The sequence below is a fragment of the Microcaecilia unicolor genome, chromosome 2 (genome assembly GCF_901765095.1).
Source record: "Microcaecilia unicolor chromosome 2, aMicUni1.1, whole genome shotgun sequence".
Taxonomy (NCBI): Eukaryota; Metazoa; Chordata; class Amphibia; order Gymnophiona; family Siphonopidae; genus Microcaecilia; species Microcaecilia unicolor.
In genome coordinates, this window is record NC_044032.1 from 428,215,274 (window position 1) to 428,236,702 (window position 21,429).

At 40.3% G+C, this 21,429-nt stretch overlaps 1 protein-coding gene across 2 annotated transcripts in view; it reads left to right on the plus strand.

Moving 5' to 3' along the window:
- ARHGEF38 (Rho guanine nucleotide exchange factor 38) overlaps positions 1-21,429 on the plus strand; it is a 140,654-nt gene that overhangs the window by 50,831 nt on the left and 68,394 nt on the right. For both annotated transcript variants that reach the window (XM_030192515.1, XM_030192514.1), the window contains exons 2-4: positions 4,550-4,737; positions 7,837-7,960; positions 18,395-18,542. In XM_030192515.1, coding sequence (XP_030048375.1) covers positions 4,550-4,737; positions 7,837-7,960; positions 18,395-18,542 — 460 coding nt within the window. The remainder of the gene's footprint in view (positions 1-4,549; positions 4,738-7,836; positions 7,961-18,394; positions 18,543-21,429) is intronic.

Here is a 21,429-nt window from a genome sequence, read left to right on the forward strand (position 1 = left end):
CATAAAATGATAGATAATATGATTACTAAGGGCCCCTTTTACCAAGCTGTGACAAAAGGGGACCTGTGCTGGCGTTGGCGCATGTTTTTCACGCGCGCCAAGGCCCCCCTTTTATCGCAGCAGGTAAAAGAGAAGTCTTTGTTTCCTGCAGGAAATGGCCATGCGTCAAGTAAAGCACTTGCTGTGCAGCCATTTCAGAGGGAGCCCTTGAGGTGGCGGTAAGGACTCCTGCGCTAACCCAGCAGTAACTGGGCAGCACTAGGGGTGGGAAGTACCACCAGCCTTCTGCAGTAGCCCAGCGGTACCTCCTCTTTAGCTAGCAGTAACCTTACCGCTGCTTAGTAAAAGGGGCCCTAAGAGCATATGCATGATAGTGCAGGCACATACAACCTATATATGCATGTTTTTCCAACCTAAGTGGAAGCATTTGTAGGGGCAAGATTGAGGTGGGATTTGCATTTATGCCAATATTTTATGATAAACTCAATTTGTTATGTCCCAAACACTCGCAATTAAAGTATGCGTTATGCAACAACGCTTCATGCACAGTCAACAGTCAACATTTCCAGAGCTACAGTCCCAATAACATTAATTTCTCAATTTTTAACGGGGATCATCAGAGTATCTTGCGACATACACCATATGGGAACAGCGCCCCAATATACTCATGGTGCTGCGCACATCGTCATAGATCTACCCATGTTCTTATATTTTTTTGAACTTTTTTTAACTTCTTTATGCAATCATAGATAGATATATTCCAAATAGCTTTAAGCTTTAAACATTAGAGATGCACATGTATTAGCACTTAACTTTGGCAGCGATTTTTCACCAGGAACAAATCTCCGCCAACATGGCCGTTTTCCAGATCATTCTTCAGGGAAGAGGTTCGCATCTCACATCGCACTCCTGCATAGGGAAAAAAATGGCCACCATGAGTATATTGGGACGCTGTTCCCATATGGTGTATGTTGCAAGATACTCTGATGATCCCCATTAAAAACTGAGAAATTTATGTTATTGAGACTGTAGCTCTGGAAATGTTGAATGTGGATGAAGCATTGTTGTATAATGCATACTTTAATTGCGAGTGTTTGGGACATAACAAATTGAGTTTCTACATTTAGTCCCCACACTAGAACTGTAAGGTCTCTCAAATTAGAATATTTTATGATAGGCATGTAAAATAAGAGACAAAACAAAAAGCACCAAGGGCCTTCAAAAAAAGGTGGATAAAGTCTTTAATTGTAAATGTTGATGATGCAATACTTAAATGGACCCGACACGGTCTGTGTTTCGGTGCCCAGCACCTGCGTCAGGGGTCGCAAGAAATAGCTGACAACATGCGGCAGTAATGTGAAAACAATACAGTGTTTAGAAGCAATATACTGCAATGTCGTGTGGTCCCTTTAACACAAAATTGATCGATATTCTGATTTGTTGTTACATTTGTACCCCACGCTTTCCCACTCATGGCAGGCTCAATGCGGCTTTCATGGGGCAATGGAGGGTTAAGTGACTTGCCCAGAGTCACAAGGAGCTGCCTGTGCTGGGAATTGAACTCAGTTCCTCAGGACCAAAGTCTACCACCCTAACCACTAGGCCACTCCTCCACTCCTAATTAAACACACGCAGTCCTTCAATCCCGGACTCAATCAGGTAGGCATGTAAAATAAACCACAAAATTTATGAATGTTTCAGAACAGGTATTTGTGTGTATATGTGTACTTCCTGTGGGGTATAAGGGCAAATATATACATATTTTCCTTTTTTAAAACTAGTGTAACTTGTATGCACACCTGCTGCTCCTGTTAGAGATAATTTTACAACAGAGCGACTACATCAAATTTCCAAGTACCTGTTTTAAAAGGAAACGTGTAGGCACCTAATGTTTGTTTAGGGGTTATTTTATTAAGCTGTGCACACTTCCCCCATGCTGAAGTGGTTTTTACCACAACCAGAAAATGGCTGATTTTCCATTTTCAGAATTAATATTGCCTTTAGCTCACAACCAGTATCACAAATTAGTGTGTGAACCCGTACCACCACCTATTTTATAGGCGGTAAGGGCTCACACGCTAATCCCACACTAATCGGTTAGGGGGTCTTTTACAAAGCAACGCTTTGTTTTAATTTTTTTTATTTTTTAACCATTTAAATTTTTACAAGCGATAAAACAACTTGCCGGAAATACAGAGAAAGTAATATGTAGGAATTATTTCAGTCAGGTAATTCTATTCTCTTCCTTAGACCACTAAATAGGGAGAGTGAAACAAGACAAGGAGATCAATTAAACAGTAAACAGAAAAATAAAAGTGGTATTAACCTGATTATCCCCAGATATTACTCGTCTAATTCATTATTCCACATTGATCATCTGGTTGGCTTCTTCAAGGCCAATACGGTGTATAGTCAAATCATTTCATTGAAAACATACTTATTGTCCAATATAAAGCAGCACTAGCGGTTTTTTAGCTCATACTAAAAATCAGCTGGCGCTACATGCTGAGATGCCCATAGGAATATAATGGGTGTCTCAGTGTTTAACATCAGCTGATTTCTTTATTTTATTTATTTTTATTTATTGTTCACTTATATCCCACATTTTCCCACTCAAGCAAGCACAATGTGGCTTACAAACATTAAATAAAATACAGAATAGGAATACTTAGAAGAGTATACAAGGAGTATGCAGGGGGAGTAGCATCTAACAGGGTGAACTAGCAGGGTAGGAGCCAGGGAGGGTGCATCAAGCAGTGGTATAAAGTGAGGAGTAGGTCTTGGCAAAGAAGTAGGTCTTCAACAACTTCTTGAAGAGGGCGTGGTCCGCTTGAGTTTTAAGGTGTTGCGGGAGAGCATTCCAGTGCTTAGGACTCCAATAGCGGAAAGACGAGGCGAAGATCCTCTTGTACTTGACACCCTTACAGTTTGGGAAGTGAAGGTGGAGGAAGGAACGAGCAGCAGGGTTGGCATTCCTGGGCGGGAGGTCGATCAAGGGGTGCATATACCCCGGGGCAATTCCATAGATAATTTTATGGGTCAAGGAGCAGAGTTTAAAGGCAATACGCTCCTGAACAGGTAGCCAGTGTAATTTGAACAGTAAGGGTTTGGCATGTGCAAAGCGTCGCTCTCTCAGGATGAGTCTCGCAGCAGTGTTCTGATTTGTAGCATGAACTAAAAACGCTAGAGCTGCTTTGTAGAAGACCCCCTTAGGGCACAGTAATGTGGCTGCGTTAACTGATTCACGCTGTCACATCCACCCTCTGCTCCCCAGACACACCCCCACCGAGAAAAATAAAGAAAAACTTTTTAGCGTCTGGTTTTCACTCGCACATTGGGCTTTTACCGCACATCCTGCGGTAAACCCTTTTAAGCTGTGGTAAGCCCACACTAGCACCCAGAATTATCCCCAGAGGCACACCTTAAGGGTATTTCTATAACTGGGTGCCTGCAGTTACACCACCCTTGCACCTGTAAATGTCTTGAATGCTAGCACTTACGTAGCCGAGGAAGTGCTAATAGAATGCTGAAGAACTATTCTGCAATAGTGTGCATGCTATGGTTTTGTAACTGTTTCTCTTTTTTTTTTTTTTTTTACTTTCCATATAAAAATAAATAAAAATATTTGAATTAAAAACTGAAACAATAGTAAAGAAATAAAACAGAAAAAAAAATAAAAACTAAATAGTAACATAGTAAATGACGACAGAAAAAGACCTGTACGGTCCATCCAGTCTGCCCAACAAGATAAACTCATTTTACATGGTATGTGATACTTTATATGTATGCCTGAGTTTGACTTGTCCTTGCCATTCTCAGGGCACAGACCGTAGAAGTCTGCCCAGCATTCTTCTTCTACTAAAAGTTCTGAAGCTAATGTTGAAGCCCCTTAAAATTTACACTCCAGCCCATCCATACCTATTCAGTAACGACCAGGGCACAGATCGTATAAGTCTGCCCAGCACTGGTTTTGCTTCCCAATTACCGGTGCTGCCACCCAATCTCCGCTAAGATTTTGTGGATCCATTCCTAAATGAAAACAAGAAGTACACCTACTTAATATAAATGCTTCCTATTGGTAAAAAGCAATCCGAGGAAAAATGCAAAAGGATGGTGGTGATGAGAGAAGTAGGTAAAAGAGGACAAAGAGAAGGGAAGGGGGAGGGGGATTGGCTAGATATGGTACATATGGTATTTCTAATGTCAACACTGAGTAATCCCTGCATAAGCTCCCTCATTTGTTACACTCAGGGTAACATGTAGGCACATAATAATACACAATTTGTGATGTTTTCAGGTCAGGAGCATTGTGAGTAGGGTAAGTAGTTACCTTATGGAATGAAGCATAATTAATGCAATAGAACCATGTGGGGGGTATGCATTCTTATCCTCTGAATACACCTGAAGTTTGCATTTCATCTCTCTCTCCAGGCTGCACACTGTAATAGGGACTGTGCCTTTGATATACATAGAAGCAGACAGTAAATGAAAGAGATGGGATTGGTGCATTGCACTATTTAATTTCTTATTATTGTATATATATTTACAGAGAAGATGACACCACATGCTGGATCCTCAGCACCTACCACCCCAACCCAAGAACCTGAAGAACTGCAGAGGAGGAGGATGGCCAAGAGGTCAAAGATCATTGGGGAACTGGTACAGACAGAAAAAGACTATCTAAAAGACCTGGAGCTCTGCATTAGGGAAGTGGTTCAGCCACTGAGAAACAAGCAGGTAACACAATAACATAGTAATTTTGACGGTAGATAAAGACCTGAACAGTCCATCCAGTCTGCTTAACAGTCATTTCCATTATCAATTCAAGATTAAAATCAACAATGTGAAATTATATACTTGAATATGGTCTTTCTTTGATGTTTCTGGGACATAGACTGTACAAGCCATCCCAGCACCAGCCTTAGGACCCTGTTTACTAAGGTGGGCTTGCATTTTTCGCACATGCACAAAATTAGCATGCGCTAACTGTGTAGGCGCCCATAGGAATATTGTGGGCACTACACAGCGCATGCTAAAAACGCTAACGCACCTCTAGTGTGGCTTAGTAAACATACTATTCATTTTCTAATTATAGATCCTCTGTGTTCATCCCATGCCTTTTTAATTCTGCCACAGATTTTTTTCTCCACCACCTCCCTCGTGAGGGCATTCCAGGCATCAACCAACCTCTCAGTGAAAATGAATTTTCTGACATTACTCCTAAGTCTACCACCCTGCAACCTCAATTCGTGTCCTCTAATTTTACCATTTCCCCTTCTCTGGAAAATATTTGTTTCTATATTAATACCTTTCAAGTATTTAAACGTCTATATCATATCTGCCCTGTCCCGCCTCTCCTCTCCTCTAAGGAAAGAGGCAGAAAGAGGAAAGGTGATTCACAAGCTGAGTGCCAACTATTTTCTCCATTACCTTAGTCAACAAAGGGATAGAAGCGACAGGCCTGTAATTAGTAACATCTCCCAATGAAGCTGAGATGGTCTTAAGGATTGGGGTAAGTATTATGGAACCTTTCCACTGAGGAAAAGCACCCTGAGTCAGCATAAATGAGATTTGAGCTTGAAGAAGGTCAATGAATCCTGTTGGTTCAGTTTTTAATAAATACTGTAACTTGGACAAACATCCAGAAGGCAATGTGAGGAAGAATGCTTTTTGAGAAAGGATTTGATAGTCTCATGAGTGGACCACAAGGAGGACCACAATCGGTCAGCTGCAATACCAGCATCCAGACTAGGCTACTTCATGCGAGATTGAATGCTAGTGGCCTTAAGTTGCAGTATAGCCCCCCTTCCCCAATTTTTGTTACTTTTTCTTCAAAGTACATAGCTAATTGGCAGAGAGTGTAGCTATAGTTACTGATGTTAACTTTTTAGTCAACAGAAGCCTAATAAGAAGGTTAAAGAGCTTATGGGTGAGCTTATGGGTATTTAAGTGGTTGCAACCAATTTGCTCTTTATAGTAGAGGGTTTTAGCTTCTACAGTCTTTTTCTTATAATCCCTGATAGCCTTCCTCCAAAGCATTTTGTTCTCATCAGATTTATGACTGGACCACTTTCTCTCTTAATTTTCCACACTGCCTCTTCAGAAGGAGAAACATAGAAACATGACGGCAGATAAAGGCCAAATGGCCCATCCAGTCTGCCTATCCTCTGTAACCCCTAACTCTTCCTTTTTCTAAGGGATCCCACTTGCTTATCTCACGCCTTCTTAAATTCTGACATTCCTTGACTCCATGACTTCCACTGGGAGGCCATTTCATGCTTCCATCACCCTTTTCATGAAATAATACTTTCTTAGATTCCTCCTAAGCTTATTCCCTCTTAAATTCATTGTATACCCCCCTCGTTCCAGAGTTTTCCTTCAGTTGAAAAAGGCTCACTTCCTGTACATTAATGCCCTTGAGATATTTAAACGTCTCTATCATATCTCCTCTCTCCCTCTTCTCTTCCAGCATATACATGTTGAGGTTCATAAGCCTGTCCCTATATTTTTTGTATCTTGATTGTACCAGGATGACACCCTATGGGTGAGTTTGGACAAAACTTTGATGGGAGCCATACAATCCAGGGTAGAACTACATAACTCATCCCACATACACAAGAAATCCTCCCTATTTGCATCTGGAAGCTGTGGACTATCAAAGATTCCAGACCACAATTTTATAGCCTCTCAATTTAAGAGGAGAGGTAACAGTGGACTGAAAAGATCCACTAGCCTCCCTCCAGTAAAAAAGTGAACTCCAGGTTCTTATAGTCTGACCAAGGGACATTGCACCAGGATGGGTCACCCAGGTAGAAAGTTTCCATATATATACAGTTCTATAAGCCAGCAAGTCCAGCGGATGACCCTTAATGTGGGAGGATTGGGAATGTGGCAGAAGGAATCGGCAGGAGACGAGAAAATCAAGTACGCTCTTTATCTTAACATCCCTTGGGTTATGAAGATGAAAATTAATGTCATCTACTAATAAAATATTAGATAACACAAATATTTGAGAGGAATTCAGTAAAATAGCTTTCCGAGGCAGACCAGCTTACATAAGAACATAAGAATAGCCATACTGGGTCACACCAATGGTCCATCTAGCCCAGTATCCTGCTTCCAGCAGCGGCCAATCCAAGTCACAAGTACCTGACAGAAACCCAATTTGTAGCACCATTCCATGCTACCAATCCCAGGGCAAGCAGTGGCTTCCCCCCATGTCCATCTCAATAACAGACTATGGACTTTTCCTCCAGGAACTTGTCCAAACCTTTTTTAAACCCAAATACACTAACTGCCTTTACTATACCCTCCAGCAATGAGTTCTAGAGCTTAACTATTCTTTGAGTGAAAATTAATTTCCTTCTATTTGTTTTAAAAGTATTAACATGCAATTTCATTTAGTGTCCCCTGCTAAGGCCGTATTCTATAATTCTGTGTGCGTGTTCAGATTTTTATGAGTGCCTATTAACTTCAGTAACTGATTGTTAGCACCTAATTGTTGATGTTAATTGACTTGTTTGCCCGTGTGCACAAATTTCGTTGCACAATTTTGGGCATCATATATAGAATCCATAGGAATGTGTGTTAATGCACATTAGCACAAGCTCACACTGTTGTGCATTTTGGAAAATCTAGCCCAATATGTCATCCTGTCATTCTGCAGAGGGATGCTTGAGATGCTGAATTATTTTTCCTATCAAATCATCCAAGATCCAAATGAGCGTATTTACTCATGCTGTCCACAAAGAGTGCCTTATTAATCCCTGGAGCATGAGCATGCAGTCTGCCTATGGCACTTACTGTCTTTCATTTGTTCATTGTTTGTTGCTGCAGATTGAAGGGTTTGACGTAGATGTTTTGTTTAGCAACATCGAATCTGTCTGTCAGATTTCAGCCAAGTTGCTGTCGCTGTTGGAAGAAGCCACAACAGATGTGGAACCAGATATACAAGTAATTGGTAAGTTTATGGCCTTGTCAAGTTCTAGAAAGATATATGATAACCATGCTACTGTAATACGGCCTTAGGCCTGCCCATCCCTTCCACACAACTGCACTTTTGTCAGAATCATAATACTTTCCAAGAGAATCAGGAATTCGAAGCCCATCTTTAATCCTATTGTAGTGTTGTGAAATGAATATGCTCAGAAAAAGCTTCTCTTCAGTTTATTATTACGATGATAGTTCTACAGTGCTACTGCCTGTAATGACTTGGTTTTAACAGGTATTTGTTTCATCCTATACCTCTGGGAAAGGTCTTTGTAAGAGCCCATCTAGCTTCTATTTGTATGTTTCCTGCACTTTGAGTTGCTGTTCCTTCAGGCCTTCAGCTAAGGCTCTGATTTAACATGATAGATATTTTGGAACTGCATGTTTGACAGGATCCCCAAAGTTAATGACCAAAGATTGGCTCCTGTATCTCAGACTGGCTGAGCGTGGGAATGCTGTGGAGGCAAAGTTGGAAAGAGGTTGCAGGTATATTGGTAACCAATCTAGCAGAGACTTTCTGACTAGGCAGGGAAAACATCAAACATCAAAAATGAGCATTAACAAAGAGAAGTAAAGCCCTGCTTCAGCCTCAGTGTTTCACAGCACCATGCATCTTAAAGGTTGGGGGGGGGGGGGGGGAGACTCTTCAGATTGTGAAATATAATGTTGGAAAGGCTCTACTCTGTTTTAAATGAGGTTGAGTTATAGTAATAGTTGGCTATCAACACAAACTTGTTTAAAATATATAAATATGGAAAGCGAAAAAAATCCAAAAATCATCACAAACTAATAATTTTTGCTTATATCAACATTTGAGAAAATGTCCTGCTAGAACATCAAAATGTTATAAAAAAGAGAAACCTCAATAGTCCAGAGAGAAGTCATAGACTTTTTTAAAAACCCTTAATACTACTATCACTGGTTACCAATAAACACACATCAACTCTCCACTGCTCCCCCCCCCCCCCAAAAAAAAAAAAAACAGTGCAATAAAACACATATATTAATTGGCACAGCACATTCTCAAACTGGTAACTTCAATCTCGACGTTTGATATAAAAATGTTCCATGATACTGTGCCCACAGGTCAACAAAAAAACACCACCTCTTACCTGAACGTGCAGTGGAAATCCTTTACATCTTCTGTATGATGTTGAAACACTGGGGTTCCCAAAGTTTCTTCCATGCTCCAGCCAAGTCGCATAGATAGATAATCCCCAAAAAGGGCCCCCTTGTTTCGCCAAGAGCTGCGCCAGGAGGAGGAAAAGAAAGATTGTTCCTTTATCAGCAGTCTCTTTATTGTCATATACTCTTTAAAGACCTCACATTGTTGCAGTTTGTAAACAAACTGACTAAAGACAGCAATTTTCAATATTCTTGTCCAACTCAATACAGTGCAAAAGCAACTGTTATTTTTCAAGGTTAGTATTCTAGAGGATGTAGTACGTAAGAAATGGGGTTATGGAGTACCAGGGGTTTTTTTAGGGGGTACTTAATCATTTCTGGACATTTTCTCTTTCAAAAATGAGCCTCTCAGTACTCCATACTTTATCCCAATAACACTAAGTGCACACAGGAGAATATCATGTGAGTTAGGGTACCTGGTTTCTTTCTTTTTTTACAAGTCCAGCACTAACTTTCACTTGTTTGTAAGGAGTCCATAATGATCTGTGCATTACAAAATATATTGAATATGGCAGTCGAGCGTACAGACTTAAATATCTTTATCCAGATACAATCAGAAATTTCTGGAAGATAGGAGGATCCCAAATCATTGTTCCAGATTGGTTCAGTGCCTAAGGATCTCCCAAAATTCTCCATTGGAATATATTTATACCATTTGGAAGCAAAACCTTTACCTGAAGAGAAGTTATTACATAACTTCATTACATCAAGAATGGAGTGAATAGTGGTAAGGTCTGGAAAGGAAGATTTTAGACAATGATGAAGTTGTAGCTAATTAAAATATTGGTTAGATGGTATATTATGGGGCTCATTTTTGAAAGAGAAAAAATGTCTAAAAAGTGTCATAAAGCAGCATTTGGACGTTTCTCTTATAAAAACATCCAAATCAGTCTTTTCAAAACCTATTTTTCAGATTTGTTCTATGCTGTTCTTCTGCAGTGGGTCCAAATCTCAAGGAGGCATGATAAGGGTGGGATTTGGGCGTTCCTAAGACTTATTCCTAAGACTTGGACATTTTTAGCCATACTGGAACAAAACAAAATCGTCCAGGACTAAAACTAAGATATTTTGAGGTAGACCTGTTTTTAGAAAGAATAAGGCACAAAAAAGTGCCTATATGACCAGATGACCACTGGAGGGAATCAGGGGTAACTCCACAATACCTCCCCCAGTGCTCACTGACCCCTCTCTCCCACTCCCCTAAAATGTGAATAAAAATATGACTTACCAGCCTCTATGACAGCCATTGATGTTAAAGTCAGGTCTATTAAAGCAGCATGCAGTTCCTTGGAGTATAGGTTTAGTGCACTATGGAATGGGGGACCCAGGTCCCTATCTCTCTCTACCTTTACACTTGTGGTGAAAACTTTGACCCCTCCCAAAGTCACCAAAACTCTACTGTACCCATATATAGGTGGCCCCTCCACCCATAAGGGTATTGTAGTGGTGTACAGTGTGTTTTGGGTAGGTTTTGGAGGGCTAAGGGGACAAGATAAGGGAGCAAAGATGAGATGTGCACCTGAGAGCATTTTCATGAAGTGCACAGAAGTGCCCTCTAGGGTGCCCCATTGCTCTCCTGGGATATCTGGGGGACCAGTCTACTAAAAATGCTGGCTCCTCCTACATCCCAATGGCAATGGCGGTAGGCTTACTGCTGCTTAGTAAAAGGGCCCCTAAGAATGAGATATGATAGTCATAAAAACTTGGGAAGTTTACACCGCCCTTGTCCCTTGGACATTTAATCCTCTTGATTTTAATATGAGGCTGTTTGTTGGACCATAAAAATTTGGAGAGAATTTGTTCTATGGTTCGATATATGCCTGATTGTAATAGGAAGGGATGCATATTGAGAACATAGTTTATTTTAGTTATTATCATCATCTTAATAGTGTCACATTAGATTCAAAGGTCACCATTTTTGGTAAGTTCATTAGTGAATTGCAGAATGTATTCGTTGTTGTAATGAATTATTTTATGAATGGTGAGACTGAAAAAGTCTCCTATTATTTACCCCCCCCCCCCCCATTGTTTACTAAACCACGCTAGCGGCTGCCATGTGACAATACTAACACAGCCCATTCAAAGTGAATGGGCTATGTCGGCATTAGCACACGGCAGCCGCGGCTTAGTAAACAGGGGGGTAAGTTTGATTACAGACCATTGAAAGCCATATTTCTCCATTTCTATCTTCAATTCTGAACAATTTAAAGGCATAATCTCTGTTTTACTAGTATTTAGTTTGTAGCCTGATATTGAAGAGTATTGACTAATAGTCTCAAGTAAAGAAGGTATTGAATCAGGAGTAATATACAGTAATATGTCATTGACATAGGCAGACATTTTGATGTTGAGATTCTCATGCTGTACTCCTTTAATGAAGGGGTTATTTCTTATGGCTGATAATAGAGGTTCCAAAGCAATATTAAATAGAAGCAGTGAGAGAAAACAGCGTTTTCTGGTACCACATGAGGGGTTAAAGAGTGCTGTAAAAGATCCATTGATCTATAGTCTAGCCATTGGTGAAGAATACAGAACTTTAATCATTTTTATGAAATTGGACAAAAAGCATAGCAATGTAAGGTTTTAATCAAAAATGGCCATTTGACATGGTCAAAAACATTTTCAGCACCCAGATCTATAGTTTCCAGTGATTGTGTGATGTGACATAACAATGATAAAATATTGGAGAATAATCTTGTGTTATTATTAGAAAAATGTCCATTCATAAATCTGCATTGATTCTTTTCTATGACTTTGGGTTGCACCAATCAAGCTCAGTAGAATAAATAGATTTGTTGATAAAAGGTTTTGAAACCATGAATATCCACATTTTGGATTAGGATGGAACCATTATCGCTTTTTATGTTGGTAATGTGAGAGTGTTCCCCATTACTTTTCAGTTAGAAGCTAGGAGGTACCCACATTTATTATCTGAGTAATAAGTGATTGCTTACATAAATACTGAATTTGCTGCAGATTTACTCAGTAAAGTAGTATAGCTACGTATATCACAGTTTTTATAAGTCTGCAATCAGTGCCATATTGGAAAGATCATTTTGATGTAGATGTTCCTTAATTTTAATCTCATTCTCAAGGTTAGCAATGCCTGCTCTTCTTTTTTTTTTTGTGGAGCTTGGCATTATATGATATTATCATGCCCCTTACATAAGCTTTAAAGTGTCACATAAGTAGGGCCAGTTAGTCTCTTCAGGTTTATTCAATTCAAAGAAATCTTTGATGACATCATTTAAGTCTATGCTTATTCACATTTGATGAATCACCTTTTTTACCATATAAATCAAGGCAATGTACAATCATCCAATACACAACTAACTTAGCCGGAAAGGAATTCTGGGGTCCTTCTACAAAGGCGCACTGAAAAATGGCTTGCGGTAGTGTAGGCGCGGGTTTTGGGCGCCCCCGAAACATTTTTTAGCACACCTGTAAAAAAGGCCTTTTTTTTTTTTGGCCGAAAATGGATGTGCGACAAAATCAAAATTGCCGCACATCCATTTTGGGTCTGAGACCTTACTGCCAGCCATTGACCTAAAGAATCCAGGCGGTAATGACCTAGGTGCGTCAAATGCCACTTGGCACACGTCCGTTACGTGCACCTGAAAATAAAAAATATTTTTCAGACGCGTGCCAAAAATGAAAATACCGCAAGAGCCACATGGTAGTTGGGCGGTGACTCCATTTTGGCACGCGTTGGGCACGTGTAGATGCTTACACAGCTTAGTAAAAGGGCCCCTCTATTAGGACAACAATCACACAAGAAACATACACATCAATCTCAACCATAGCAGTAAGTCCTTAAAGAGGTGTTACTATCTTCTTCATTTCATATCACCACACCATCCCCCAGACTCCACCGTTAAAAAGGTTTCTAAATGCTAGAGCATAAAATGGTTTTTTAAAGCCAATTTTAAACTTGTTTAACAATAATTTAGAGCATAAGCTAATATTGTTCCACAAAAAAGGAGCCAGAAAGTAGAAAGTGGATTCATAATAGGCCTGCGACGGGTTGGGAAGAATTAGGCAGTGATCATTATGAGAACAAAAGAGCAGAGCTGGAACATAGAGAATTGTAAACCTAGCTAGGCAATCCAGTAAACCCATATGAAGTGCTTTAAAAGTCAACAGAAGGATCTTGTACTCAGTTCTGAATTTAATTAGAAGCCAATGTAATTTGAAAAACAGTGGGGTTACGTGATCTCTTCTGTGCGCACGACGTAACATTTGTGCTGCCGTATTTTGTAATGATTGTAGTCCTTTTAGCTCAAACTAAATAATGCCAGTATATACTGAATTATAGTAATTTATTTATTTATTTATTGCATTTGTATCCCACATTTTCCCACCTATTTGCAGGCTCAATGTGGCTTACAGAGGTTTGTTATGACATAGTCATTACATGATATCAGATACAATTAGTAATGTACAGAGAATAAGTAAGGGAAGAGAGAAGGAAGGTGTTATGCATTAGGAGCCTAAAAGAGCATGGTACAGGGTATGCTAAGCCCTCTCATCAATATAACTGTGAGTAGAGCATAATTTACAAAATGACAGAAAATGAGATTTAAGGACTGACAATATCTGGGCAGAAAATGATAGCTTAGAATCTAGTATGATACCTAGATATTTAAATTTATCAGCTGGATGAATAGGAGCCCTAACGAGTACAGGAGTCACTGCTGGAATGGAAGCATGCCTGGTAATCCAACAAACCATAGTCTTTTGAGGATATAGAACTAACTGGTGAGTGTGTAACCAATTTGATACTTCTGACAGGTACTTTTGAAGAGGAGCAAGATCAGGGTGAATAGAAGTATAGTGAATAATCATAATTTCATCTGCATAGAACTACATACTAAGACCCAGAGGTGACCCAAGACAATATGCCGCCTGAGGCAAGGAATGAGCTGCTGCCCCTGCTCCTCTACTACCAGCACATCCTCCTCCCGCCCCCCCCCCCCCCAGCCATGATTTGACATCTCCCCCCTTCCTTCCCCAAATTTACCTTTTCTTGTTTTTCAAAATGCAGCAGTGAGAGCAATTCCCATACACTGCCCTGCCACCGGTCCCAGCCCCTTGTCTCTACTGTAAGAGGCCAGCCTCTCTGATATAATTTCCTGTTTTCTCGGATTCAGGCCACAGTAGAGAGAAGAAGCCGAGACCAGCGGCAGGGCAGCCTATGGGAATCGCTGCCGCATTTTAAAAAACAAGAAAAAAAAGGTAAATTCGGGGAAGGGAAATGGGAAAGGAAGGAAGGGCGGGGGGAGATGCCACCTCAGAAGAGTGCCGCCTGAGGTCCCCACCTCAGTTAGCCTAATGGTAGGGCTGCCACTAAGACTGAAAGATTGTATCAAAAAGGCCAGGGGACTAAGTAAAAGATTGAATAGGACTGGGGACAGAATCGAATCCTGAAGTACTCCACAGGGAAGGGAGTGATATTCTGACAACATATCTGTCCTGGCTACTTTAAATTTGGAATTATGATAAAAAAAGGAGAGCCAGTTACTCCAACTGAGGCCAAGATGCACTAAAGTCATCGTTAGAGCCGTTCCATACCGAATTCCATAGCGAATCGGTAGGGAACGGCTATGCATCAAGGAAAGGGAATGCAAATGAGCTACTCGTAGCTCACTTGCATTCTCTATTCCTTCTTAAAACAGTCGGAGAATCGTCCGGTCAAGCATGCGCAGAGCAGCAAAGCGTTATGCTGGCTGCTCTGTGCATGCCAAATACGCCTCCCTGTGCCGCCCGAAGACGCCGCGCCGCTCCCCCCCCCCCCCCCCCCCCCCCCCCCCCGCAGCAATAATAAAAACACTGTGATTGGCTCAGAGACTTCCAGGTCTCTCAGCTGAGTGAAGCACGGCCAAAAAAGACGTTTTTTATTATTGAGGAGGTGAATGACGGCAAAAACGGATGGCTTTTTTCGATGGCAGGCCTCAACTGCACTTTTGTTTTTATTATTGCGGAGGTGAATGATGGCGAAAACTGACGGCTTTTTTCGATGGCAGGCCTCAACTGCACTTTTGTTTTTATTATTGCGGCGGGGGGGGGCGGAATGACTTTTATAGCGGTTTTTCATCAGTTTTCAATCCTGCGCAGCCCCAACGAGAGGTACAGACCTCTCGTTAGAGTTTCCAGCGTTAAGGCAATCGGAAAAGCTTAGTGCATCTCATTACAATAGGGTTTCTACACAATGGGTAAGATCATCTTAAGCATTAACCAACAAACTGATTATCATTAATATATATGAACCTAATCAAGACTGTCCTGAATTCTTTCTTGACCTAGCTAGTCAATAATTAATTATTAATTCGCCTTGTATAATTGCTGGTGATTTTAATTTTGATATTGAATCCTGATATAGATAGACGATCCACTGTTACTTATAGGACAACTAAAGCGTAGCATACTTTGCAGGATGTTATTTCCCAGTTTAATTTAGTTGATTCCTGGAGAAAGACTCACACTAATGATCATGAATATACTTTCTTCTCTCCACCTTATTTATCATATTCAAAAATTGACTTCTTTCTAGTGAGCAACTCTATTCATAAGCATGTAACACATCAGTGAAATGTTTATATCAGATCATACTACCATTGTTCTGAAATTAAACAATATTGCTTATACTACTACTAAGAGGAATCAATGGAGATTCAATTCTGCTCTATTGAATGAACATGGTTTTAAGAAACTGCTTTCAATGTCATTAACCATGAATTACTAGTACACAGGCCAGACTCAAAAATGGCTATATTTCCTGTTTGGATTTGGGATGTTTAGCGCAAAACATCCAAAGTCCGACTTAGACATCATATCGAAAATGCCCCTCTTATTGTTCAAGCCTAAATGTTGTCACATTTCAATTAGTGTAACCTTCTATATATTGATTTTCAAAACAAATTATAAACACTTCAAAATATTATGGTTAAATTGGCTTGCAGTGCATGTAAATTTGACAGTGACCCCATTGTTGAAAGAGCTACATTGGCTCCCAGTGAGAGTATGGTTGGAATTCAAATTATGTATATTAGTGCTTCAAATTCTTTCTGGATTAGCCCCCAGGATTATGATTTCTTTGATTAGTTGACCTTCTGTGCATAGGTATTTATGCTTTACTGATATATTGCTTTTGAATTTTCCATCACTAAGGAAAGGGAATGGGACTTGATATACCACTTTTCTGTGGTTTTTGCAACTATATTCAAAGCGGTTTACGTATTATATACAGGTACTTATTTGTACCTGGGGCAATGGAGGGTTAAGTGACTTGCCCAGAGACACAAGGAGCTGCACTGGGAATTGAGCCCAGTTCCCCAGGATCAAAGTCCGCTGCACTAACCACTATGATTAAGCTGAGATTGCTGTTCTCCTACCAGGCTGCTCTTTACTGCAACTCTTCACCATTAAATATTAGAACTGAATCTCAGTATATGATTTTTAGGAGAAAACTAAAGACTTATCTATTTCAGAATTTTATGTAGTTTTTGACCGAATGAATTTGGTTTTAATTATGTTATTCAATTACATGTTATACTAACATATGGCTAGTTTCTTAGAATTGTAATCCACACTGTAATATATTTTAGGATAACAGCGGAATATAAGAATTGTATTTATTGTATTGTATTACAGTATTTGCCTCCAAACAACCCGCATACCAAAAGCACCTACACACTTTACAAGTATGTGGGCTATTTAAAAATGACCCCATAATGCCCTGTAACAGTGAGGTTCATAGATTTAAATATGCAATCAGTGAAAAAACACTTTTTAATTTGATTTTTTTAAAGCTTTATTTGTCTTTTGTTTTGCATTTGTTATCTATGTTTGTTTTTATATACTGTATATATGTTTTGATTTTGTATATTACCTAGAACTCCTTTAGGAAACAAGGGGGTCCTTTTACAAAGCTACAATAAAAAGTGGCCTGCAGTAGTGTGGGCGCATCTTTTAGGTGCACATGGGGCCATTTTTTACCGCTGGGAAATGGGCCTACGCTAATATTAAAACTAGCACGCCCCTATTTATGGCCTGAGCCCTTACCGCCACCCATTGACCTAATGGTAAGGGCTTATGCGCTACCCACGCGGTAACCATGTAGCGTGCACCAACGTGGATGCGCTGCCAGTTACTGCCGGGAATGCCCCCGCAGTAGAAAATAGAAAATATTTCAGTTTAGCCATGGGATTTTCTATCCATTTTTAAACAAACTTCCTGTCAGGCAGCTGCCACAGAGGCAGCAGCATTCCAAAACATCAACTGTGGCATGAAAACTGCAAGCCACTAAAAGTGGGGTAATGTGGCACAAGCAGCGGAATGAAGACCCCAAGGCATATGGAGAAGGGCAACTCAGCAGGATGCCTAGAGGAGGGCTTGGTGGGAGTGGTGTGGAATTGGATTGGCTCATTTTTAGGGGACAGGAACAGTACAGTGTTGATACAAGGTTCTCTAAGTTAAAAAGAATGGAATGTCCCCTTTGTTATTCAACAACTTTTTTCAGCCATTAGGGGACATAATTCATTGCTTAGGCTTGTCAAGATTTGTTGTAATCAGGGGTTTAAAAAATACAGTTTTGACAGGATAGTGCATTGGACAAACTGGCAGGTTTCAATAACTTGCTCCCCTCAAAATGGCTGCACGGCAAGTGCAAACTTACCGCACAGCCATTTCATTTTTGGTTATTTTCACCCACTGTGGTAAAAGGGGCCCTGGCACATGGCAAAAATGGCCACCGCCGTGAGCGCAAGGCCCCTTAGGCACACCCATTTATGCCTGCCATTAACCTGGCATAAATGCTTGCGCCTAAATCTATGGCTTACATTTGTATTCCACAATAACATCATGGTAAACAGATACTATTCTAGAATTGGTATGCCTAAATGGAGGCGCCCAGTTATACAACTGCCTCCTTAACTTTTTTTGTGAAATACCACATACTAGAGAATTACCACTAATACCTAAGGTAGAGGACAGTACCTCTACCTTAGGGTAGTTTTTTTTGCAGTTTGTGGAGTTTTTTGCAGTTTGCTGAGAATTTACTCCTCAGATTAAATCAGCATATCCATTTGCTTTCATTTCTTATTATTGAGGCCATTTCAAAAGGTAACAAAGAACACAGTGCTTCATTCGTGACTAAAGAGTGAAAAATATGAAAAAGCTGCTAGCTGTATTGATGTTTCTTTTTTTTTTTTCCTTGGAACAGGGGAATTGTTCTTGCAGATCAAAGGGCCCCTGGAAGATGTGTATAAAATCTACTGCTATCACCATGACGATTCACAGATGGTGCTGGAGTCCTATGAAAAGGATGAAGAATTAAAACAGCACTTAACAACCTGCATACAGTCCTTAACGTAAGCACCTATTACTAATGCTGCTTATCATTTTTATGATGGTACTAGATGACCTGATATATCTATCTATCTATCTATCTATCTATCTATCTATCTATCTGTCTATCTATCTATCTTTGGTTCTCCAGTTAGTGGGTCTGTGGATAACTCCTGAGGCAGATATGAACAGAAATTTTTGGTGTTTGTGACTAAAACATTTTACTCTCCTCCACCAGTCCCTTTCTGTGCACACAGAACAAAGATAAAGGGCCCCTGGCAGTTGGATTAACAGTCTATGAACAGTCTCTAGACTGGTACAAGCAATCCACAATTGGGAAAACAACGAGGGAGGCCAATACGGATTTGTACTAAAATACCCATTTGTTTGGTTCTCCCTGGGAGAACAAAAATATATAAAAGCAGGGCAATAAAAACAATCAGACATATGAAGGGTGATTCAATAACAAGGCAGCACAATTAAGCCCCTGAAGGGCGTGTGGTAGGAACCTGTTCTATAAAGGACGATATGAACATGAATCTCCCTTATAGAATAATAGAGAGCAGCCATAAACTGTGGAGGAATGCTCTATCCTTAAGACTGTGGTTCACACAATTCAAAGAGTAGGGTGGATGGGCTCTTCCAAAGGACACAAGGGAGAAGCAATGAGTCCTGTATATACAAGTTTATTAAAAACACATCAAAAGACTCGACACAGCACCTGTGTTTCGGTGCATAGGCACCTGCCTCAGGAGTCTGAAAATATGGTGTGTACTATTGTATATTGTTCATCTGATCTTGCACACAACGATACAGGAAGCAACAATCTACAAAGTAAAACAACTTCAGTACTGAATAAAATAGCATAGAATCACCATTGGACTATGTGCTGAAACACAGATGCTGTTTCGAGTCTTTTGATGTATTTTCAATTAACTTTTATATACAAGATTCTTTGCTTCTCCTTTGTCTTTTGGAAGAGCCCATCCACCCTACTCTTTAATTTTCCTATAGAATAATAGCATAACTGGTGTTTAGGGCTCAAACGTTTATACTGGCTATATGGCTGCCAAGTGCGTCATATACCCTCATAAATTATATGTGTAAGATTGATCCCCACCCAAGCTCCAGCCATGTGTACACCCCCTTTGGAAATATATGCTATGTAAGTTAAGCAGGTAGTGTGGAGGCAGAATTGTGCATTTACAAGTGAATGTGCACACATAAATGTCATTATTCTCAACATTTAGGCAGGTAAATGTTAGCAACTATGTTCTAGAATTGTCTCCATAGGGGTAATTCTCTAACAAAGATGCTAAGATTTAGGCACCAGTTCCAGGTGGAGGTGTTCGGAATGCATGTGCACATACATGCTGATGCTCTATTCTAAGAATTACACACATATCTTACATAGCAGGCATTGTATAGCTGGGCATGCACATGGGTAGACTCTGGGTGGAGAATAGGCAAGGTACATTTACATGCATAACTTAAAGAATATTATTTACTATACAGAATATGTGCCTATTAGGCACCCTCTGGTCACCTATATATAAGTTCACTTATAGAATCAAATGATAGCTTTCAGACTTGCAGGTGATAAAGAAGAAATTAAAAACAAATAAAATGATGACAAAAGGTTTCAAACATGCTCACAATTCTGGTGTCACTTGCAGGCTTATTTTCGAACGAGAAGGACGCCCATCTTTTGACACAAATTGGAAGATGGGCGTCCTTCTCACAGGGTCGCCCAAATCGGCATAATCGAAAGCCGATTTTGGGCGTCCCCAACTGCTTTCCGTCGAGGGGACGACCAAAGTTCCTGGGGGCGTGTCAGAGGCATAATGAAGGCGGGACTTGGGCGTGCCTAACACATGGGTGTCCTCGACCCATAATCGGAAAAAGAAGGGCGTCCCTGATGAGCACTTGGACGACTTTACTTGGTCCTTTTGTTTGTTACGACCAAGTCACGAAAAGGTGCCCGAACTGACCAGATGACCACCGGAGGGAATCAGGAATAACCTCCCCTTACTCCCCCAGTGGTCACTAACCCCCTCCCACCCTCAAAAAAATTTTTTAAAAATATTTTTTGCCAGCCTCTATGCCAGCCTCAAATGTCATACTCAGGTCCATCACAGCAGTATACAGGTCCCTGGAGCAGTTTTAGTGGGTGCAGTGCACTTCAGACAGGCGGACCCAGACCCATCCCCATGGAATGTTGCTGCTCTTTGGGTTTCTGTCAGGTACTTGTGACCTGGATTGGCCACTGTTAGAAGCAGGATACTGGGCTAGATGGACCATGGTCTCTTATGTTCTTATGTGTATGTGTTTATATAAGTATTTTTGTGTATATATATAAAGAGAGAGAGAGAAAGATAGATAGATATAAATATATGTAACACCTAAACACTTATTTTGCCTCACCCATAAATTCTCTCACTAACAGAAAATGTATGTGTGTAAAAAGAGAGAGACCAAGATTGTTTTAGAAGAAAAAATGGGCAATGAAGGAGATCGGATATACCTAAAAAATTCCTTTTAAATCTGGATAGTCCTCATAGCTACACAATTGTTATTTTTTAATCAAAATGACTCGTATGAGTGTGCACGGACGGACTGTACTTGCATGCATTTGATTTAAGAACTTGGATAATATGGGTATGTTGTTAACCAGACCTATTCAGGAGCCACAAGGGCCAGGGCTGAGAGTTACCACTTTAAACTTTAAATTTAAGAGACCAGCTGTGAACAAGGGGCACTGTGATTAGATTTTCCATTGACATGCCAAAAAAGGGCTCTAGAAAGAGTTCTCCGTCTTACTCTTCTCATTACAACTTGAAATACACACAGAGCCTAGAGAGAAAACAAGAAGCTCTGTCACGCACCGCTCCAAACGTTTGTGCTCTGAAC